This window comes from Tasmannia lanceolata, unplaced genomic scaffold (genome assembly GCF_043159265.1).
Source record: "Tasmannia lanceolata isolate RefF3 unplaced genomic scaffold, GAP_Taslan_0.1 ptg000013l, whole genome shotgun sequence".
NCBI classification, from domain to species: Eukaryota; Viridiplantae; Streptophyta; class Magnoliopsida; order Canellales; family Winteraceae; genus Tasmannia; species Tasmannia lanceolata.
Genome location: NW_027518690.1, coordinates 45,953,983 through 45,977,124, shown reverse-complemented (window position 1 = coordinate 45,977,124; position 23,142 = coordinate 45,953,983). Strand labels below are relative to the sequence as shown.

The following is a 23,142-nucleotide window of genomic DNA, read 5'->3' as shown; positions in this document are numbered from 1 at the left end:
GCGAAATGCCTTCTGCGATGGACCCTCGCAAATCCCTATAAGTTAAAATGAGAAAAATGTTTTATTATCTCAAAGGCATATTTGGTTACTACTATTTTTAAACTTTTCCCTATCTTCAGGTAAAATAAGAGGCAATCATACTAAATAACTTTGTTTTTCCCCTTGGAAAATTTCACTGAAAGTTAGGTTAATAAAATACTTGGGTACTTGCCCCACATGAGGATGCGACAATGCAATTCCAAGCAAGATATCATTTCATTGAATTGATGCAGTGTAATGCAGCTCCCTCATAATCTCTAATCTTCATGAAAATTCACATTTCGTAAGTTAGTTATAGTTAATATAAATTGCCATTTCATTGAGATGATGAAGTGTAATGCACCTCCCTCATAATCTCTAATCTTCATGAAAATTCACATTTGGTAAGCTAGTTAATTATAAAAGTTAGAGGAATGATAGATACAAGGGAGCCCTTGCATAAAGAGCCGAAAAAGGTCATCGATATTCACACCCTATCCTAAAAATGGAAGAATGTCTCAGTAGGATGCGACCGGCACCCTTATTAGAACATCATGGGTCCGACCTTTGATTGATCCGAACCTCTCATAGCCCTTGCTTTGGATCTCCTAATGACAGCAAAATCAGACTAATCACACAATCATAGCAACCAATAATGTGAATTATTTTTCATTGAATGTCAACAATTGCGGTTTTTTTTTTTCCGTCCAGCTTCGACACCATTATTGGTCTAATTTGTGGGCCATAGGCTATCGAAAGCTCGGCCCAAAAGGAGATACCCAACAAGTAAGGCGGGACCCAATATGGTGTAGTGGTGACGCTATATGCACAAGTCGCTTGCTGGGGAGGAGATCCCATCCGTTAGATTAAATGTCGCAGAGAGCCAGCTCAACCTTTTTATCAGACAAACCTTTATAGGAGGAATCACTCATCCACTAGATTCATCATATTCGACCAGATAAATGGATAGAATCACCTTCCTTAAAGTTGGAGCTCTAATATTGTATATTTCAACTCTTCTATAAAATCTTAGAAAATATTAAGTATATTTCATCTACTTTAAACAATTATTTCTAAGAAGGTAAAATCTTAAATCTTATATTACTAGATTTTTGTTTTAAGTATTAGAAATAAGAGAATAATATTTTTATTGGTATGTAGATTGAGTTGCACTGCTAATTCATTTATTGGAGTCTCAATAAATGTTGGGTATATAGTATAACCTAAATATGTTCTAATATAAGCCCAAAAAGATAATGGACCAGTGTAGTGGACCTACATGGGCTACAGTCCATTAACCAGTTAATAACACTAGTGTGTCTATATATATATAGGGGCTGGAGGCAGGAAACTAGGTATTCCAAATTAAATACCTAGGGTGTAATGCTTCAAGCGCTCATATATTAGAAAATTTGGAGAAGATAGAAGGGTTATGATCTTAAATGCCTCTGCTCTATTTCCATCTAGCTTCTTCTTCCCATCCCTCACGGTTATTTGGAGCATCCCAGCACCTACTAGAGTTCGAGCTTTCAAGTGTAAAGTGTTCCTGATTCATTGCATGTAAGCTCCAGAGGCTTAAAGCCAAGTGATGGACTTGTTTTAGGCTCTATGGGTGTTCCTTGCTCATATTTATGAGCTCTTCGACTGCTGATTCTTGAGAATTTATTTTCCATGGAAAAAGAAATTCCGAAATTTTCCCATATAAAGAAAATGAAATCCTTGTTCTCTCATTTTACCGGCATTTCAGTTAGTTGTTGTCCTACCATTTCTCAAAACAAGAAACAGTTTTTTGTCCTTTCGGGAGCTGAGAATTATTCTCTTCTCTATCCCGATTCCCATCCAATTCGACCAGTAACCGGTCAAAGACACCGGCACGTGCCCGCCACCGTCTTTTTTTTCCGCACTATAAGATGCGATCCTTCGACATTTCCCCGTCTGAAGGTTTTATCGAACATTCTTTTCGCATCTCCTCTCTGTGTTTTCCCACAGTCGCCCCCTTCTTCGATTCTTCAGCCTTCTGAAATGGCTTTCGAAAAGATCAAAGTTACAAATCCGATCGTAGAGATGGACGGTAAACACCTTCGTTTTTTAGTTCGTCTCTTAAACACTTCTTTTTACTGAATCTCCATTACTCTAATTTGTTCTAATTCTGCTTCCGAATTCGAGATCTGTTTCTGATTTTTGTGGCCTAAATATGTATATTTTGCTGTAATTCCGTCCTCTAGGGTTTGAATTCGGTCGTATACAGTATTTTTTGGATTTTCATTGGTTTATTAAAGAAGCAGATTTTCATAGCTTTTGTTAATATGCAGCTACTACTCATTGCGTTTGATAGTATGTGTAGAGTATTTTACTTTGATGAAACATTACTTATACTTTCGATGAGGTTTTAAATTTTGGTTTCGGTTTTGAAGAAATCTTGTAAATTTCGGTGGAAATCTTGCAAATAGTTGTGAAAACGAAATTTAGGTTGAAATTTCGGCGAAATCTGGTAAAAATCAGATTCATAGTGGATTTTGTTTCGTTCCTGGCTGAAACCGAAATATTTTGGCCAAATTTTAAACCATGCTTTCGAATATAATTGCAATTTTATCGAGTTTTTTCTTCTTCTTTTGTTGCTTATTGGATCATCCCATGTTTCTTTATTAACTCTGACTTGACAAAAAAGAAAGAAAGAAAATGAATTATATATCCTTACTGTTTCCTTTTGTTGATTTTTTTCGCTGTTGGTGATAATCTACTTGTGAATAATCAGTTCAAAGAACAAAGACTCTTTCTTTTTGTTCATTTTTTGCTGTTGTAGATAATCAACTATCAAAGAAAAAAAACACAGAAAAAAAATAAGAAATTTCTGCAGAAGCTTCCGGAAAAATTCCATTTTCTGATCTAGCTTCAGTTCTGTAGTTATAAGGAACCATGGAGAAAATGTGAAATGTTGTTAGATAGTTATAGAAAAGAAATTATAAGGGTGATTGATATTTAGTATACATGTAAACCACTTACATTTGTTGGTGAAGACAAGAAAAGTAAAAAGGGTAGGGAAGATGAGTTGCATCAACTTTTGCGTAGAATGAATCACCTTCTGGTTTCATTAGTTTGACATGAGAAGTGCCAAGCTGTGAAAGAACCGGTTTACAATCTATATATTATTGTTTGAGCATGGTGATAAGGGGGAGCAACAATTACATAAAGAATGTCATGAGAGATTTAAGTGTGATCCAAGCCTAGGTTAAAATATGTTGAATCCACCTATTTTACTTAAGTGGATTGAGACATGCTGTCTGAGTGTAATGTTGATTTTTTTTTTCTTTTTTCAATCTCCCTCACAGTAAACATGGTTTGAGATGTAAGGTTCTGTGAATGAGACAATATAGCCTTTAGTTGTGTGAGCCATTCGGTGGATAATCCATAAAAGAGAGGCACCTTAGAACTTTCCCTCAAAACATCATACAGAAAAAGAAAAAATATGAGAGGATGGATGGCTAAGTTGTTCATCTCCATTGTTTTAGACTCTGAAATCATAAGAATGTCATGAATCACAGGCATTTCATGGCTTACAATCCACTCTATGGTTTGAATTTTTTCAATGCTTTTATTTATAAGCTCTCAGGTGACAATTAATTGAGGCACTATGTGTGCAAGTAGGTGGCTTTTTAGTCGTTATTTATAACTATTATAAAGTTCCAACTTTTCATCTTAATTCTATAGTATCCAACTTTCTCATAAAATTGGTACTTTGAAGAATGTCTTGTTTTCTCTGTAGTTGTGGGGAATGTTGGATACATTCAGCTAATTTTCTTGTATTTTGATTCCCTGATGTAGGTGACGAAATGACTCGAGTCTTTTGGAAATCAATCAAGGATAAGGTAATTGATGATCTGTGCTTACTTTTGCATTATATAATTTCTATGTATCTTTTTAATTTTCAGTTCTGAGATCATTGTTTATTCTGACTCCAGTGCTTTGATGTATCACACAGCTTATTTTCCCATTTTTGGAGTTGGATATAAAGTACTTTGACCTTGGCCTCCCTCATCGTGATGCTACCGATGATAAAGTTACAATAGAAAGTGCAGAAGCTACTCTTAAGTAAGCATGATTCTAGTTCACCACCACCAACCTCTTCTTTTTTTTTTAATACAAGCACCTCCGCACCTTTTTTTTAAAAAAAAAAAAAACGAAAGAAAAGAATACAAGCACCTCCGCTAGACCGAGAAGGACAGATGAAGGAGAAAGTGGAAAAGAAAAATGAAAATGTACACATAAGCTAACCCCCTTCACAGGGGAGGTAATAAAAAAAACTCTAGGTGCTGAAATGGTCAATCCCTCCATATGCTCCTGGATCTCGTCGAACCAGTGCTGGAACCTCCATGGAATAGGGTGACTACCCTTTAGCCATCTAATGACATTTATGGAGTCATCTTCCACCCTCAATCTATCAAACATATTCCGCTCTGTACTTGTCAAACCCTGATAGACTGCTCTTACCTTCGCCTCATTGGAATCTCCGTACTCCCTATAGACTCTGAGAAGGCCCATGAAGTTACTCCCTCTTCATCTCTTAGTAGACTTCCTATTCCTGCTGGCACAAGCTAGATCCATCAAAGTTAAACTTTAATTGCCTTGATCCTTATGATTCCCATCCTCTGTCTTTGCCCCCTGTTCACTACTATTACAGACACCTCTCCATCTATACGGATTGGGCTTTTTGGACATGACCTTTGAAAACCACCACCCATCTCTTTGACTCGAGAGAGTTAATGAAAAATTGACTATATCAACCATTGATTAACCTGAGTTGACTTCTTTTACCTTGGCCAAGTTCTCATCCGATCTGAGCTCCTAAACACTTTTTATTAGAGATGGTGTTTTTCTTAATTTTTGGATACTTGTATCTCTCTCTATTAGTAGCTAAAAGTAAGGCTTTTCGTTGGCGTACATGGTCTTTTGGAATGCCCTTATGTGAATTGATTATAAACAGTGTAACCAAAACTGCTTTGATCAGGTTTTCTTTCTGCTAGTATAATGTTTCTTGCAAAACAAGAATAATAACTTGACATTTTGTTTATCACTGAACTCTTGTTTCTCTTCACTTGACTGAAGATAGAGGCAGGGCATGCTTTCATTACAATTCAATTTTTATGAAAATGTGTGTTCTGGTTGAGCATTGACTATCAATATTTGATTTATTCATGGATTCTTCAAAGGGTTCTAGTTTTAACATATTTGCAAGAACTGAAGACAAACATGGGCATATTACAGGTACAATGTAGCAATCAAATGTGCTACTATAACTCCAGGTATACATAATCAAAAGTGATATTTATTCCCCATGTTTAAAAATGGATTTAGTTATTTAGTTAGAATAACTTTGGTCTATGATGAGCAGATGAAGCTCGTATGGAGGAGTTCAAACTGAAATCCATGTGGAGGAGTCCAAATGGAACAATTAGGAATATTTTGAATGGTTGGAGGGCTTTTCTTTATGGTGTTTTATTTGCCCAATTCGCTGTTAATTTTAGGACTAACCATTTATACTTTCTGCAGGTACGGTGTTCAGAGAACCAATTCTCTGCAAAAACGTCCCCCGGCTTGTCCCAGGTAATGAATTGTCCATCATACCCTATTAAAATTTGTATTCTTCCTGTATGGTTCTAATTGGTGCTCTTTTCAGGATGGACGAAAGCCATATGCATTGGAAGGCATGCTTTTGGTGATCAATACCGAGCAACTGATACAGTCATCAAAGGCCCTGGCAAGCTCAAATTGGTCTATGGTAGGAAAGATTTTCCACTGGAGCTCTTACTGTGTTCAAGTTCCATTCTGTTGAGAACTTCAAACATGATCCATGGAAATTAGGCTTTTTCATGACTGTTTCAATGCTTCATAACCATTGATTATCTATCCACTATTTCTTATCATTAAGTTCTTGTTGTTATCTTCGGAACACCAGAAGGAAAAGATGGAAGGACTGAGCTAGAGGTGTTCAACTTCACAGGCTCTGGAGGAGTAGCTTTGTCTATGTACAATACTGATGAGGTTTAGATTCTTCAATCCTTTTGTTTCAATGGGTAGTAGTATTAGGTTAAAGCTGAATTAGCTTTTCTGGAGCTGCTAAGCTCATTTTGTTTCTCATCTGGTCATACAGTCTATCTGTTCTTTTGCCGAAGCTTCAATGAATACAGCTTATCAGAAGAAGTGGCCTCTCTATCTTAGCACCAAAAACACAATTCTCAAAAAATACGATGGAAGGTATGTGTCATTGTTAGAATTTCTTTTTTCATCGTCCAAGCAATCAATCCTAGCAGAAGACGCCATTTTTCTCGAACATTAAGAGCTTGCTGTCTTTCTTTACAACACAATTCAGGTGACTTACTGCATCCTATGTTGCGCGTTCTTTTCCTTCTTTTGTGCTGCAGGTTCAAGGACATATTCCAGGAGGTTTATGAAACTAAATGGAAATCCAAGTTTGAGGCTGCAGGGATATGGTGAGGATAGCCGTAGTGGGCAGCATTTGTGAATTTCAAAATGTGAGTAGTTGGTTTCTCATGAGCTAATAATTGAATTGCCAGGTATGAACATCGGCTCATAGATGATATGGTAGCCTATGCACTTAAGAGTGAAGGTGGCTATGTATGGGCTTGCAAGAACTATGATGGTGATGTACAAAGTGATTTCTTAGCACAAGGTATGTACACAGTTTCTTCCACTTTTCCACTTCTGGGTCCCTAGTATTTCTGCTGGTACACAATTTAAAAAAATAGATTTCTGCTGGAATTAGTGTGTAGGTGCAGGGAAGAGGTTGCCAACAGATGTGTTGTGATTTCTGAGGCTAAAATTGAGGCAGTCTCTAATCATACATTTTTGTTTCTCCTATCATTACAGGTTTTGGATCTCTTGGGTTGATGACATCAGTACTGGTATGTCTACTGTGCGTATCTCTTCTATGTGTGAGTGGGTTGTGTGTCACCGTGTAGGCAGTTGTATGTGATCATAGGTCAATTGAGACTTGTCGGGTTGGCTGTCATTCATGGAATTTAAAACATGGTATTCCCTTTATTAGATCCTAATTATTTTTTTGAATGATGATTAGATCCTAATTATACCATTTGTAAGTTGTAATATTGATCCATACATATCGAAATGGGTACACATTTGCGTTTTTGGACACTGCACCTGGTAAATTCATGCCCTCGCAGGAGGATCCTTGGGTGGTGTATATCCAAAAATACCCAATGGAAGATTTGTTATGTGAACCTGCTCCTTCTGTGGTCTCTTTCATCTGCTCTCTCAGATGAAACAAGTGGGTAGCTGATCCTGACCCTCCAGCATAAATGTAGGACCTGCTAGCCATCTCTCAAGGCCATATGCCCTTTGCCACTAGACTCCCATAAAGCCCGGGTCTTCATTTTGGGGTATACCAGCCAATGCGATGAACCCTGTGGGAGTAATTGAATTATTCTATTGCTCCTCTGATTGTTGGCTCAGGGGTTATGGGCAGTAGTATGGAAATTGGTCTTTCCATGGAATACCTGTGAGTTACTTATGTAATGACAGCTAGGACAACTGTTTATATGTAGCTCAATGTTTCTAGCTGAACTTTTGGGTGAGTGAGTGAGAAGGGTTCTGCTGGATGTACCAGAGACTCCAGAAGAAGAAAAAAAGTAATTAGAAGAATACGAATATCTGTACACATTTCTCATGGAAATTTGCATCTTGGTTTCAGGTGTGCCCTGATGGAAAAACTATTGAAGCTGAAGCGGCACATGGTACGGTTACACGTCATTATCGTGTGCACCAGAAAGGAGGTGAAACCAGCACAAATAGTATTGCTTCAATTTTTGCCTGGTCGCGAGGGCTTGCACACAGGTATGAAATTTTTAGCTCTCCTTCTTTTACCTATCAAGGCAATTGATACTAGGATCCTGTTTGTTTTGAATTTTGAGAATCGATTTGGAGTCGAAGACCGATTATTAGATTTCGGTTATTGGACTCAAAATTAAATGTAATCTTGAAATCCAATAATCGTACACTGGGCCGCCCCCTTGAAATCCAATAATCAGTTTTGGACTCAAAATTAATTCTCAAAATCCAAAACAAACAGTGTCTTAGACGTGTGATTCTCGTTTATGGACAAGTAATTGCAGATCCCATGAAGTTGACAGCACACCAACAGATAGATACCTTTGTTGTTCTTTTATATAATAATTGATCTCTTTTCCACAGACCATGGTTTGTAATTTTCTTACCAGATAGCGGCTTTTGCAGCGGTGTGTAGTGATGAACTAGACCCAAACCTGATACTGGGTTACTTTGACGACCAAATTTAATTGAAGAGAACAGAAAGGGACCTTCTTTTCTTCATATAATTACCAACCATATATTCATCCAATAAACACCCTTTTTATGCACGTGGAATGATGAAACTAACATTTAAGAATTTAGCTGTCATTTCATGAAAACATTGGAGGACTAAAAAGAAATGTGTTGATGTCAACAGGGCAAAGTTAGATAAGAATGAGAGATTGCTGGACTTCACTGAGAAACTGGAAGCAGCTTGCATTGGAACTGTAGAGTCGGGGAAGATGACGAAAGACCTCGCGCTTATCATCCATGGATCCAAGTAAGTAATTAATCTGTACTTGCTATTGTTGTTATGTTGATACTCTTCAATCTTTCCACCCTGAAACTATGTAAGGAAGATATCTGAGTTTTTCTGTTCCGTATGTGCAGGCTTAACAGAGATCAGTATCTGAATACCGAGGAGTTTATTGATGCTGTGGCAGAGGATCTGAAAGCCAGACTGTTGAGAAAATCAAAGTTGTAACCTCCTCCTTACTAAGTAGGCTTTTCCTAGAAATAATCTCAGTACTGTTCTGATTTGATTTGGCACAATCCTGGTTTAAATCTGGAATTAAAAAGCCATTTTTTCTGCATTTATATTTCTATGATGTTTAAGACACGATTCTGCTAATCTCTCGCCCCCCCCAAAACTTGCCAAAAACAAATACTGCAGGATTAGAGGGGCTGTATGATGGTTTGAATGGATTCAGGGGCATTTAATTTTTCTTAAAACGACTCTTTCAACCAACCTTAATTGGGATTTGCCAGGCAATTTCTCGGAAAGCCAAACAGCCACATTTATTTCTCCTGCAAAAGTGAGCCGCAAAATGGCTTTATGCGAAATTGCCCAGCAAATCCCACCTTAATTTAATTTAATTTTTTGTGACTCTGTGTTTTATCTTATTTATTAGCATGAGAGCAAGAAGAATTAACTGGATTTGTGTTGGTTTATGATTGTTGCAGGTTTAAATAGGATGGAGATGCAGAAGGGGTTTGTCATTTGTGGTCGTTTTAGCGGGTAGAGTTTGAAAGAAATAAAGAGGGAAAAAAAGAAGAAAGAAGGGATCTTACCTTGGTTTGATGGCCTGGAGCTTTTTTCTTGTCAGTGGTTGGACTATTTTTTGTTGAAATATTTCAATCTCCACTCCGGATTTTCTTCTAGCGTCCATGGAAGGAGGCATTTCACGGATGGTCTATTGCATGTGAGACCAGCCACAGACGCTCACTTTTCAGCAGATTTTTGTCTTCATTCGGAGAGAGGTTACTTCTTTCACATGCAACAGACCATCTTCCCGCTGTTTACGCTACCAAATCCCCTTTTAGAAATACGGCTTTTGTCTCTTTATAAATGTTCTCACTCAAATAGCGACATTTTAACCAAGTAGACAACGGCCGCATGATAATAGGTATGCTGTCTTTTTGCTAGTTGTATTACACTAGAGAGAATATTAGGTAGCATTTAGGTGGCGTGCGAAGAAAAGACCTCTCAAACTGTTACGGATAAACGCTCTTCATTTATAGTGTTAGATTTTTACGAGCACCATTTTTTCATGCCACATCTCACATGGATTGGCAGGATAGTTTTTAGGAGGAATGATAGATGCAAGCGCTCTTTATGAAAGGGCTAAAGAAGCCAAAGAAGGGCCCTTGAATAGATCCACGTCTTTAGCCCTTGCATCTAAGAAAGAAGAAGAGATTGGTAACGTGTGAAGAGGCTATTCCTTATTCCACTACCCCAATTCAACTCGGTTATTAAAAGGAGTGTAATCCAAATTCATGGAGGACTGCCACGATTTGGCTCATGGGACACGTGTCTCTACAAGTAAATAGCTTTTCTAAACGTGAAACGTGGCCACGAACGTGGCGCTCTCAACTGCCCCTTTACTTAAATCGGAGGCCTCGAAGGAGGTTTCGTACAGAGGAAAAAAAAGAAATTAGAAAGAAGAGATGTCTGGAGGGCAAGGGGCTCAGCCGAAGGAAGACCTGACTCCGACCATCTACGAGTCGGTGGAAGGAGGAGAGAACCGGACTCGGACCGATATCCGGTCTAGAGAAGAACCGGGAGGGATAGAGGTGGATAAATTGCAAGATAAGGTGAAGGATGCTGCAGGCAAAGGTGGCCCCGTTTTTGGTGCCGGAGAAGATGAGCAAAAGCAAGATCTTGGGGTCACCGGCACTGGTTAGGGATATACGGGTGTTTTTTTCCTTCTTCTTTTGATTACTATATATCGTGTAGATGATGGTCAGGGATATGGTTACTTATGTGAAGTATATTAATGGTATATTTCTCTTGAAGTCTTCTATTACTTTGACTAGTGCTTGATTTTTCCTCCTCCTACTCTATTTTTTGTTGGTAGCATGAAAAATGAATGGAGGAGTGGAATGTGTAGGCAATTTATGAAATAGTCAAAAAACACGATTTGCTCTTCACGTTTTCAGGAGAGAACACCCACCTTCCCGGGAAAAAAATAGAAAAAGAAAAAGGTGGTGTTGGTCATTTTCTGAGTCATAGTGTTTTTGAAATGGGGACGAGCTTCGTGAGCTAGAGCTCAGCTCAGCCTGCGCTAGAGCTTACGATACCCTATCTGCCATAGGATCTGTTCGCTGTTCTCCCTGAAAAACAGCTGCAGCTTATTTTTTTCCTGTAAGACAGAATTTCTGTGTTCATTTCTGTTAGGCCCAAAATCGGTTAACAGATATGGCAGTGACGTAAGAGCCGAGCTGGAGGGAAGTAGAGTCCGGATGAGCTGTGTTCTGCACAAGAGCAAACGAGGTCAGAATGACCGACCCGGAGTGTACTCCGGACAGGCCCTTCGACACTCAAGTCAGTATGAGCCGGAGTGAAGAGGGTGCTTTAAGAGTGGTGGGTGAGAATTCAATACCCGATTTATGAGCTTTGGAAGCCTTTTTATAAGGAAAGTTTGGGGTAGGTAGGGAGTTAATGCCTCCAACGCAGGTGTCGACCAGCTATAGGTTCGGGTTCACCTACCCCGAGGGAATTACCAAACTACCCCTGCTGGCGAGGGTCCTGCGGTGGGCCCTCCTCTAGCCACGTGTTGGAAGCTAACAGGCTGCTGCGTTGTCGCACCCCATCAGTTGCCCCCCAGTTCTCCAAGTTATTATGGTGACTTGGGGAAATATGGTGGGGTACGCTTCCGATTGGAAGTGGTCGAGGCTTGTCCTGTGGCAGTCCGGAATCTGTGGCAGTCTGGATTTTGGAGCAGCCCGGAATCTGGGGGCAGTCCGGATTCAGGAGCAGTCCGGAAATTGGGGCAGTCCGAAAATCGGAGGCAGTCCGGAATCTGGAGGCAGTCCGGAATCTGGAGGCAGTCCGGAATCTGAAGAAGTCCGGAAATCGGAGGCAGTCCGGATTTTGGAGGCAGTCCGGAATCTGGTGGCAGTCCGGAATCTGGAGGCAGTCCGGAATCTGAAGCAGTCCGGAAATCGGAGGCAGTCCGGAAATCGGAGGCAGTCCGGAATCTGGAGGCAGTCTGGAATCTGAAGCAGTCCGGAAATCGGAGGCAGTCCGGATTCTGAAGCAGTCCGGAAATTGGGGCAGTCCGGAAATTGGGGCAGTCCGGATTTTGGAGGCAGTCCGGAATCTGTGGCAGTCCGGATTTTGGTCAGTCCGGCTTTGGCCGGACTAATCTTTGTCGTTTAGCGACCCAGTCCGGCTTGGGCCGGACTGATTTTTGTCGTTTTGCGAAGCGCGTCGTATCCAGTCCGGCTTGGGCCGGACTGCCTTTTGTCGTTTAGCGACCCAGTCCGGCTTGGGCCGGACTGTTTTTTGTCGTTTTGCGAAACGCGTCATATCCAGTCCGGCTTGGGCCGGACTGCCTTTTGTCGTTTTGCGAAACGCGTCATATCCAGTCCGGCTTGGGCCGGACTGCCTTTTGTCGTTTAGCGACCCAGTCCGGCTTGGGCCGGACTGCCTTTTGTCGTTTTGCGAAACGCGTCGTATCCAGTCCGGCTTGGGCCGGACTGCCTTTTGTCGTTTTGCGAAACGCGTCATATCCATTCCGGCTTGGGCTGGACTGCCTTTTGTCGTTTTGCGAAACGCGTCATATCCAGTCCGGCTTGGGCCGGGCTGCCTTTTGTCGTTTAGCGAAACGCGTCATATCCAGTCCGGCTTGGGCCGGACTGCCTTTTGTCGTTTTGCGAAACGCGTCATATCCAGTCCGGCTTGGGCCGGGCTGCCTTTTGTCGTTTTGCGACCCAGTCTGGCTTGGGCCGGGCTGCTTGGAACTCGTCTCGAAGTTTGTGCCCGCCATTAATACAAGACACGTGGCACCCCTCGGACGTCCTCGAGACGTGCGCCCTTCATTTAATGCACACCGCCTCAGAGAAATCTATATAAGAGTGGGTTTTGCCTTCTCACTTTCACTTTTTACTTCTCCTCCTTCTCCCCCTCTTTTTCCTCTGTCGGTTCGGCGAAGCCTAGTTCGGCGAAGGTCAGTTCGGGCCGTGTAGTTTTTGTGAACGGCGGTGGATTCGGGAGCATTCAGTGTGATCCGGTAATTTTTCTTGAGCGCGTCTCATTCATTTCTTTTCCTGCTTTCATGTCTAGTAGCTCTAGTTCTGAGTCCGGTTCGGGGGAGTCGTCTTCTAGTAGTTCAGGGTCTAGATCGTTGATTAGGATCGAGGATAGGCCTACTTGGTCACCGGCCCCGAAAACGGCGAGTGTGACTGTTATAGGTAGTGATGAGGAGGGGGAGGACGAGGCGATATTAGACCTGAACACCGCTCCGCTTCTAACGGATAGTTACGTCCCACAAGGGGGGAGTGTTGGTAGTGACGCCGGCGAGGCGTCCACAACGTTTCACCCAGGCCGGGCCGTTGAGGTCGTAGCACGGGCCCGTATGGATGCCAACCCTACCTACAACATACAGGCTCTCAATGAGGAGAACTACCTGGATGAGTCCGCCATGGCAGTGATTAGGGATAAGTACTGCATCCCATCCAGGTTTGGACTGAGGGAGGCGACGGAGGGAGATAGAGCCTGTAACGAAAGCTCCGATATTTGCATATATGACGAGTCACTGAGGGCCGGACTCCGATTTCCTCTACACCCCTTCTTCGCTTCGGTGCTTCAGCATTACGGGCTAGCTCCGGCCCAAGTGGCGCCGAACTCGTGGAGGCTGCTCACGGGGTTTGTATATCTCATTCGGGGCCGGCTTCGGAGGGACTTGTCAGTACCGTTGTTCCGCGCGTGTGCGCAATTGAAGAAGCACAAGGGTGGGGGTTGGATTTACATTAGCCAGCGTCCGGAGATAAAAATGATCACTGGCATTCCCACCTCCATACACCTGTGGAGGAACAGGTTCTTTTATGTCGAGGACACGGAGTCCAGCGAGCCTTGGCCGGTCCCTTTGAAATGGGGAACCCCGGATACAGTCGCGATGAGTCGCAAACCGTTTCTCGAGGGTGAAGATGCGAGAACCCTCGCTCTACTTCGGGAGGTGCTGGACCGGGAGGGGCCTGTTGATTGTTCAGACTTCCAAGGGGAAGAGGTTTTGGTTGGGTTGGGCCTTAGTACTGCGACCCGGGCACGTACGTAGATAGCCTCCTTTAAAATTCTTTTCTCCACCCTTTTTTATTTTTATTTTTTTGTCTCTGACTGGTTTTGTTTTCGTCTATCTTTCAGAGATGCAGCAGCAGTCGTTAGTGGATAAGATGAGGAAGGGGGCCTTCGGGACGGTCCGTCAGGGCCAGAAAAGGAAGGCCCCAGAGACGGCGAGTCCGGATCCGACTCAGGACGCACCGCCCAAGGCCAAGGCCAAGAGTTCGGTGAAACTGGTGAGTTCATCCGGCCGGGGCGCAGGGTCCTCGAGGACCGTGGCGACGTCTGCTGGCACCCTTCCGCCCCCGACGAGGCACGGTGATAATGTTTTTCGGCCGAACTGGGCCATCCAAAAGACTGATTCCGGCCTTGGAGAGAGCCGGGTGGCTGTAGAGATTCAAACTAAATGTATTCTTGACAAAGACAAGCAACAGGTTCTCCACGAGCCGCCAGTTACGGCCGAAGAGGCCGTATTCTCTTCTCTTTATCAGGTAAGATGGCTGACGAGTACGCTTACTCTTTGCTCGCCTTCTGCTTTGTTTGCTTGTGTCAACACTTGCTCCTCTGTATTTTTACAGATCGGAGTGTACTTCAATGATCTGCGGGGGAAGAGTAAGAAATTCTCTGATGCTATAACTAAGTCTGAGGAGGAGAATGGGAAGCTGAAAAAGGAGGCGAAGGAGCTGAAGAAGTCAGTAGAAAAATCTGCCGAAGAGATCAAGCGGCTGAGAGAAGAGTTTGCCGCTCAGCTGGCCGCGCAGAAGGAGGAAGCGATGGAAGCCCTCAACGCTCAGAGGGAGAGAGACCTATCGAGGCAGGCGACTGCCGTTCAGGAGAAGGAGGACGAACTCCTTCTTCTATCTAGTGAGGCCTACAAGATAGGGTTCTTTGACTGCCTTGGGCAGGTCAAGGATTCCAATCCGGGCGTTGACCTGTCGAGGATGGTTATACCTGATCCACCGACGCTCACTGGCGAGGAGCCGGCCGCAGCTGACGCACTCTTGCCCCCGGGGGCAGATCCAGCGCGGGATGGGGGCGATGAGGCGCCCTGAGTTCTTTTTCTCCCCTTTTTTGGCGATTTCTTGATTCCTTTTTGTAATGGCCCCTTGGAGGCCCAACTCCCTTTTGTAATGGTCCTCTGAGGCCCCAACATATGAATGGAAAGAACTTTTGTTTGTCTAACTCTTCAATGCTTGTCCGTCTCTAGTTTATACTGCTTTTTTGTATGATGCGTAACTATCGCTCCAGGTAGGAGTCATGGACTTAGGAGTGGACTCCCGATTCTTTGCGGAGACGAACCGTGGCGAACCAAACGTCGAGTACCCTAGTTTTAGTGAACTGGGTTTCGAAGGAGCTTTGGTTTTTTGCATCCGGGCTGGTTCCGGACCAGGAGTGGGTTCCCGGTCTTTGCGGAGACGAGCCGTGGCGAACCAAACGTTGAGTACCCTAGTTTTAGTGAACTGGGTTTCGAAGGAGCTTTGGTTTTTGCATCCGGGCTGGTTCCGGACCAGGAGTGGGCTCCCGGTCTTTCCGAGACGAGCCGTGGCGAACCAAACGTTGAGTACCCTAGTTTTAGTGAACTGGGTTTCGAAGGAGCTTTGGTTTTTGCATCCGGGCTGGTTCCGGACCAGGAGTGGGCTCCCGGTCTTTGCGGAGACGAGCCGTGGCGAACCAAACGTTGAGTACCCTAGTTTTAGTGAACTGGGTTTCGAAATCTGACGGACACGAAGGCATTTGCAAAAAGAAAATGTTCTTTCATTCACATTCAGGAGATATTTACAAAGTTTTTTTTTTTTTTTTTGTGTGTGTCGGCTACTTTGCTACTGATGATATTTGCGAAGGTTCTTCGAGTTCCAGGCATGTGGTAATAGTTGTTCCTCGAGTGTTTCCAGTCTATAACTTCCCGGGCGAATCACCTCTTTTACTCGGTAAGGCCCTTCCCAGGTTGGGGAAAGCTTTCCGGCCTTCTTGGGTTGGGAGATAGCAGCTTTCCTTAAGACAAGATCTCTAACTCGAAACTCTCTAGGGCGTATCTTCGAGTCATGGTAGCGAGATACTTTCTGCTTGTAGGCGGCGACTCTTATTCGGGATTCTTCTCTGGCCTCCTCTAATAAGTCAAGATTCGCGCGGAGCCCGTCACCGTTGAGCTGTTCGTTGAAGTTGAAAATTCTAGCGGACGGGGTGCCTACATCGACAGGTATTACCGCCTCTGTTCCGAAGGACAGGTTGAATGGGGACTCACCCGTTGGTGTGCGCGGGGTGGTGCGATAGGCCCATAGGACGTGATACAGCTCATCTGCCCATCGACCAACTTTTTCGTCCAGTCTTTTCTTGATCCCTTGCAGCAGGATTCGGTTTGTGACTTCTGTCTGCCCGTTGGTCTGTGGGTGTGCTACGGAGGTGAACCTCTGCTCAATTTTCAGGTCGGAGCAAAACTTCCGAAAGTTTCGGCAGTCGAACTGTTTGCCGTTGTCTGTTATCAGGGCGCGAGGAATCCCGAATCTACAGACTACTGATTTCCAGAAGAAGTTCTGCACATTCTGTTCGGTGATCTGGGCTAGAGGTTCAGCCTCCACCCATTTGGTAAAGTAATCAATAGCCACCACTACGAAGGTGCGCCTTCCGGAGGCCGGTGGGAAGGGGCCCAAGATATCCATTCCCCAAATAGCGAAGGGTAGCGGGCTGACAATTGGGGCCATAGATACGGCGGGCTGATGAATGGTGGGGGAGAACTTTTGGCATTTCTCGCATCTCTTTACCAGGGTCAGCGCGTCTTGTCTCAACGTCGGCCAGTACAGACCTCTAAGGAGGACTTTGATCGCCAGGGCTTTGCCCCCCAAGTGCTCCCCGCAAATACCTTCGTGTGTCTCCTGCAGGGCATACGTGGCGTCGCTGGGCCGGAGACACTTTAAGTATGGGAGAGTATATGATCTTTTGAACAAGTTCTCGCCATCAAGTGAAAAACGGGCTGCTCTTTGGATCACCTTGCGCGCTTCTCTCTTGGCCTCAGGCAGTTTCCCACTACGCAGGTAGTCGACGATCTCATCCATCCAGGAGGGCTCGTGTTCCACCTGCATTATCTCAGCAGCCTTTCTTTCGATACTGGAGGCCTGTAGGAACTCCATGCATATATTCCCGAGAGTCGTGTATCCGGATGCGGCCAGCTTGGACAGTACATCTGCCTTTGTGTTGTCCGTTCTGGGGATTCTGACAACCTCAAAACTTCTGAACTTGGAGGATAGTTGCCGGACCTGGGAGAGGTATTTAATCATTCGCTCGTCGCGGGCTTCGTATATACCTTGGATTTGGTTGGCGACCAACTGGGAGTCACAGTAAGCTTTCAATCTCTGGGCTCCGGTCTGGACTGCAAGATTCATTCCGGCGAGGAGTGCTTCATACTCAGCCTCATTGTTGGAAGCGCGAAAGCCGAACCTCAAGGCGTAGTCTAGTGTGAAACCGTCCGGCCCGATTAAAACCAGACCGGCTCCGCAACCAGCCTTGTTTGAGGATCCGTCCACGTGCACTTCCCAAAGTGCTTCGGCGATTGAAGGATCATGCTCAACTAGTGGTAGGGGGATGGTTCCTGCTCTGGCTCCATCTTCTGCTGGTTCTCCGGCTGTAGTAGCACCTTTCGCTGCTGGGGCTTGGGCGATTTCAGGTTCGGCGATCTGCTGGGGGATGGAGCACTCAACTACGAAATCTGCCAATACTTGAGCCTTGATCGCGGGCCTGGGCATGTACCGGATGTCAAATTCACTCAATTCCACGGCCCATTTAACCAATCGTCCTGAAGTATCTGGCTTGTGGAGGACTTGTCTAAGCGGCTGGTCAGTTAGGACCTTTATCGTGTGAGCTTGGAAATACGGTCTCAACTTCCTGGCCGCCATTACCAGCGCGTAAGCCAATTTCTCGACCCGCTGGTACCTTATTTCGGCGTCGTGGAAGGCTTTGCTAACGTAGTAGACCGGTTTTTGTTGGCTGCGCTCTTCACGAACTAGGACCGCAGCCAGAGCCAGGGGGCTTATAGATAGATACAAGATTAGCTCCTCACCGGGCTCCGGTTTTGTCAATAGCAGTGGAGAGGACAAATATTGCTTCAGCTCCTCGAAGGAGGTTTGGCATTCCTCTGTCCAGGGCGAGGTTTTGAGGCCTTTGACTGCGTTGAAAAAAGGGAGACACCTCTCTGCAGATTTTGAGACGAAGCGCCCCAGCGTGGCTATCATCCCTGTCAGTCGCTGCACTTCTCTGATGGTTTTCGGCGGAGCGAGCTCCACCACGGCCTTGATTTTTTCTGGATTGGCCTCTATCCCTCTCTGGCTGACCATAAACCCCAGAAACTTCCCCGAGCTGACCCCAAAAGTGCACTTGGTGGGATTGAGTTTCATCTTATTGTCTCTCAGGACTTGAAACGTTTCTTCTAGATCGGAGACATGATCTTGCGAGCTTAGGCTTTTCACCAGCATGTCGTCGACGTATACTTCCATGTTGCGGCCAATCTGATTCCGGAAGAGTTTGTTTACAAGCCTCTGATACGTGGCCCCAGCATTCTTCAGGCCAAAGGGCATGACACGGTAGCAGTAAGTCCCCTGATCCGTTACGAAGGAGGTTTTCGGGATATCTGACTCATACATTCTGATCTGGTTATATCCAGAGAAGGCGTCCATGAAACTGAGCACTTCGTGACCTGCGGTGGCATCGATGAGCTGATCGATTTTTGGGAGCGGGTAGCTGTCCTTTGGACATGCTTTATTCAAATCCGTGAAGTCGACGCAGGTTCTCCATTTCCCATTGGCCTTTTTCACCAGGACTACGTTTGCCAGCCAGTCCGGGTATTGGATTTCTCGGATGAAGTCAGCTCTTAGGAGTCTCTCCACCTCTTCTCTGATCGCCATCTGCCTTTCGAGGGCGAAGTGTCTCTTCTTCTGCTTCACCGACCTACAGGTCGGGTCGACACCTAGTCTGTGTGAACTGACCTCCGGGTTGATGCCGGGCATGTCCGTGGGGGCCCATGCGAAGACATCCGCATTGTCCTGGAGGAACTGGGTGAGGTTGTGCCGGACGCCGTCGTCAAGAGAGGAGCCGATCTGGACTACCTTTTCATCATCTTTCTCGCACAGGGGGACGGGGACAAGGTCTTCGGCGGGCTGAGTTCCCTGAGCTTCGTCCCTCAGGTCCAGTAGCTCAATTGGCAACGACTCCGTCGCATTTCTGCCCTTAAGCGCCATTGCATAACATTCTCGAGATTGCGGCTGGTCTCCTCGAACTTCTCCCACGCCATTGGGCGTTATGAACTTCATCTTCTGGTGATAAGCAGACGCGACGGCGCGGATCAGGTTCTGGCCAGGCCGTCCTAAAATAGCGTTATAGACCGAGGTGGCCCTCACTACTAGGAAGTTGACCATGGCGAAGGCCTGGCAGGGCGGTTCTCCGACGAGGACAGGGAGCTCGATTTGTCCCTCAACCTTGACTACTTCTCCTGAAAAGCCGAAAAGATCTGAGTTCGCGGGCTTTAAGCGGTCGTCACCTATCATCATTCTTTCGAAGGCGTGATAGTACAGAATGTCGGCTTAGCTCCCGTTGTCTACCAGGATTTTCCTCAGCTCCCAGTTTGCGACGAGCATAATCAGGACTAGGGCGTCGTCATGTGGTAATATCAAGCCGTCAAGGTCCGCGTCCGAGAAGGAGATCTCATTCTCCGTCTTCGCTTTCTTGCTGCATGTATGCACGGCATTGACTCGGCGCGCATATGCTTTCCGAGCAGTGGAGGAGGTGCCTCCAGCCGCCGGGCCGCCCATGATTGTGCCAATGACTCCTCTTGTTGGGAGCCGTGTGCTTCTGGCGGTGGACTGGGCGGCGATGGAGACTGTCTTCAGACTGGGGGCGGTTGAGACCGCCGAGGGCTTCGGCCCTGGGGACCCTTCTCCTTGGGGTCACTCCCGCGGGTGTCACTCCGGACATATTTTTTCAAGTAGCCTCTGCTGATTAACTGCTCGATCTCCTCCTTCAGCTATCGGCAATCGTCTGTATCGTGTCCGTGGTCCCTGTGGAACCGGCAGTACTTCGATTTGTCTCTCCTGTTTCCCTTGGAGATCATTGGAGTTGGCCATTTTATGAACTCTTCTCCGCTGATGGCCGCCAGGATATGCCTTCGGGAGGTGTTGAGAGGGGTGAAGTTTTCCTCCCTCCTGTGCGGGGATTTGTCCCTTCTGACGACCTTGTCGTCCCTGCGCTGCTTAGCATGGGGCTTGTCTTGGTTCCTGTCATCAGAGGTTCTCCTCCGACTCGAATCCAGAGCTGCCAGTGTCTCTTCTACAGATATGTACTCCTCTGCCCCGGACATTAGGTCTGCCAGGAAGTGAGGATTCCGGCGGGCCACTGCTCGGCGGAAATCATTCGATCTAGCACCCGCGAGAAGCGCGTTCGTAGCGGCCGAGGGGTCCAAATCTGGCACTTGGAGTGCCTCCCTGTTGAAGCGGCTGACGAAGGCTTTGAGAGGTTCATTATCCTCTTGCCGCAAGGTCATCAGGGATGCTGCTGTTTTCCTTGGCCTGCGGCTGCTCATGAAGTGACGAACCAGGTCTTCCCCGAAGTCCTCGAAGTTATTGATGGAGTTCGGTCGGATCCTTGAGTACCAATCCCTAGCTGCACCTGTGAGGGTTGTCGGGAATGCTCTACAGAGGAAACCGTCTGACGCACCGTGGAGGAGCATCAATGTCCGGAACGTCTCCAAATGGTCGATGGGGTCGATGGTCCCATCATACTGCGGGATAACTGGCATTTTAAACCCCATTGGTGCTGGGGCACTCATCACATCGTCGGTGAACGGCGTTCTGCTTGAGAACGCCCTAGACACAGGCCGGCTTTGATCCTTAGCCAGCTCTTCGATTCTGTGGCCCATCTCTTCTATCCTTCGCATCACCGGGTCGTCTTTATGTTCTGGTGACCTGTTTCTCCCCACGGATTGGCCTGCGGCAGAGCCGGAGTGGCTCTCCGGACTCCGACGACGGGACCCTGATTTCGCCTGTGGCGCGCGCTCTTCATGAGCTCGGCGCCTTTGCGCAGAGCGAGACCTAGACCTCCTACGGCGGTGCGGCTCTGTCTGCGCATGCCTGGCTATGGGGTGACTGACTTGTCCGGGGGAATGGTGAGTCCGGTCTTCACTACGGCGCGACGACCCTCCCCTGTGGATTTCTGGCCTTTCGAGGACAGGTTGTGGAGCTTCCGGAGGAGGTTGGGGGGGCGCCTGGAGCAGCTGCTGATACTGACCAACGAGAGCGGTCATCTGTTGGAAGAGAGCTTGGACTTGCTCTGGAGTCGGCATGGAGTTAAGATTTACGGAGCGAGGCTGGTTTTGTTCAGCCGTGGAGGAGGCTGCCACTACCAGCGAGGCGAGTCGCTCACTTCGAGTCCTGCCGGGTAGCACGGCTCGGGTGGTCCGTGCGGTTGGCACCCGCGCACTCTTGCGTCCTGCCATTTTTGTGAAGTGGTTGGAACAGCCTTTAGTTCAGCGGTCCCACGGATGGCGCCAATCTGTTAGGCCCAAAATCGGTTAACAGATATGGCAGTGACGTAAGAGCCGAGCTGGAGGGAAGTAGAGTCCGGATGAGCTGTGTTCTGCACAAGAGCAAACGAGGTCAGAATGACCGACCCGGAGTGTACTCCGGACAGGCCCTTCGACACTCAAGTCAGTATGAGCCGGAGTGAAGAGGGTGCTTTAAGAGTGGTGGGTGAGAATTCAATACCCGATTTATGAGCTTTGGAAGCCTTTTTATAAGGAAAGTTTGGGGTAGGTAGGGAGTTAATGCCTCCAACGCAGGTGTCGACCAGCTATAGGTTCGGGTTCACCTACCCCGAGGGAATTACCAAACTACCCCTGCTGGCGAGGGTCCTGCGGTGGGCCCTCCTCTAGCCACGTGTTGGAAGCTAACAGGCTGCTGCGTTGTCGCACCCCATCAATTTCTTTTCCAGGGGAAAATATTATCGGATATGGAATTTCTTATTTAAAAGCTGAAAATGACATTAAAATTGACTTTTTTCCTGTTATTCGAGATTTGGTTTTCGATTAAATATATCGGATTTGGTTTTCGATTAAATATATCGGAAAGAGGCTTTCCAAGGAAAACAAAACCTTTTCCTTGAGAGTTTCCCTAGATTCCTTTTCCTTCTACATGTCACCTGGAAAGGAAAGGAAAAGGGAAAAGAAGTGAACAGAGCCATAGGGTGTTTGACTCATCCAACTCATTCATTTTATACCACCTCACATAGTTAGGATGTTCCTAAGAAACCATCTCCATACTATAATCCTAACTATCAGATCTATAGGAGCGTAATTTCTAGACATCCGTTTTAAGCCTCCACAAATCATAATCCTAACTATAAACCATAACTATAACCTATAAAACTAATGGGTTGGATCGCTAAGCCAACTATGGGATATATCATATATCCTTTTGTAGGGGGCTTTTGTAGGGGGCACGGTTGTTATTTCAATAAATTTGCATAGGGATTTGCTGGGGGACCCATCGCAGAAGGCATTTTGCGGATGGTCTATTGCATGAGAGAGCAGCCACCTAGGCTCACTACTTTTCAACAGATTTTGTCTTCATTCATGAAGTGGCTGCTCTCTCGTGCAACAAACTTCTGCGGTGGTCCCTAGCAGATATATTTAAACAACAGTGTAAAATGGGATTTGCTAGGGACCATCGCAGAAGCCTTTTCGTCGGCAGGCTGTTGCATTAGAGAACAGCCACCTCAGATGAATTAAATGAAAAAGACAAAATCTGAGCCTGTGGCTGCTCTCTCATGCAACAGACAGGGAAATGCCTTATGCGATGGTCCCTAGCAAATCCATTTTGGGTGATGCAAACCATTCATTTGTTGGCCCTGATGTTGATAGGGTGTGCCAAGGAAATCTTCTTCATTACATGTTCTTAAGACCCAGGTAAAATATGACACTCTTCGACTTCACTAAAATTTTTCCGCACATCCAAACAGAAAATAAGGCCCAATTTTGGTGGTATCCAAACACGCCCAAAGTACACTGGGTTTCACCAGCAACACTAAAAATTATAAAAATGAGACCCATATTGCAGTGACCGAAATTCTCAAGCCCTATTTCTCCACGGAAGGAATGCCACATGCAATTATGTAAGGGTATTAAATGAAGAAAATTCAAGGCATAGCAGCATTTCTCTAGGCTTATTTCTTTAAGTAAAATGCGT

General features: G+C 45.7%; 3 protein-coding genes across 4 annotated transcripts; 2 read left to right on the top strand and 1 right to left on the bottom strand.

Annotated features, from left to right (window-relative positions):
* Positions 1–1,938: 1,938 nt before the first annotated feature.
* On the top strand, positions 1,939–9,898 carry LOC143890287 (cytosolic isocitrate dehydrogenase [NADP]-like). Of its 2 annotated transcripts, none has more exons than XM_077394918.1 (16): positions 1,939–2,089; positions 3,841–3,884; positions 3,998–4,107; positions 5,281–5,318; positions 5,408–5,485; positions 5,566–5,619; positions 5,693–5,794; positions 5,972–6,057; positions 6,167–6,270; positions 6,438–6,506; positions 6,591–6,706; positions 6,904–6,938; positions 7,745–7,887; positions 8,519–8,641; positions 8,752–8,838; positions 9,325–9,898. In XM_077394918.1, the coding sequence occupies exons 1-16, from the start codon at positions 2,041–2,043 to the stop codon at positions 9,332–9,334; spliced, it is 1,248 nt and encodes a 415-aa protein (XP_077251033.1). In that variant the 5' UTR covers positions 1,939–2,040; the 3' UTR covers positions 9,335–9,898. The 2 variants fall into 2 exon arrangements, with proteins under 2 accessions (XP_077251033.1, XP_077251034.1); XM_077394919.1 differs by having other exon boundaries at positions 8,752–8,860.
* A 146-nt stretch (positions 9,899–10,044) lies between these two features.
* LOC143890288 (seed maturation protein) lies at positions 10,045–10,667 on the top strand. The gene has a single exon (XM_077394920.1). It carries the CDS (start codon positions 10,309–10,311, stop codon positions 10,543–10,545), a length of 237 nt encoding a protein of 78 aa, XP_077251035.1. The 5' UTR covers positions 10,045–10,308; the 3' UTR covers positions 10,546–10,667.
* Positions 10,668–15,741: 5,074 nt separating this feature from the next.
* Positions 15,742–17,808, bottom strand: LOC143891321 (uncharacterized). Its single transcript, XM_077395919.1, has 2 exons — positions 16,681–17,808; positions 15,742–16,302 (listed from the first exon to the last, which is right to left on the bottom strand). Exons 1-2 carry the CDS (start codon positions 17,806–17,808, stop codon positions 15,742–15,744), a joined length of 1,689 nt encoding a protein of 562 aa, XP_077252034.1.
* Positions 17,809–23,142: the final 5,334 nt, after the last annotated feature.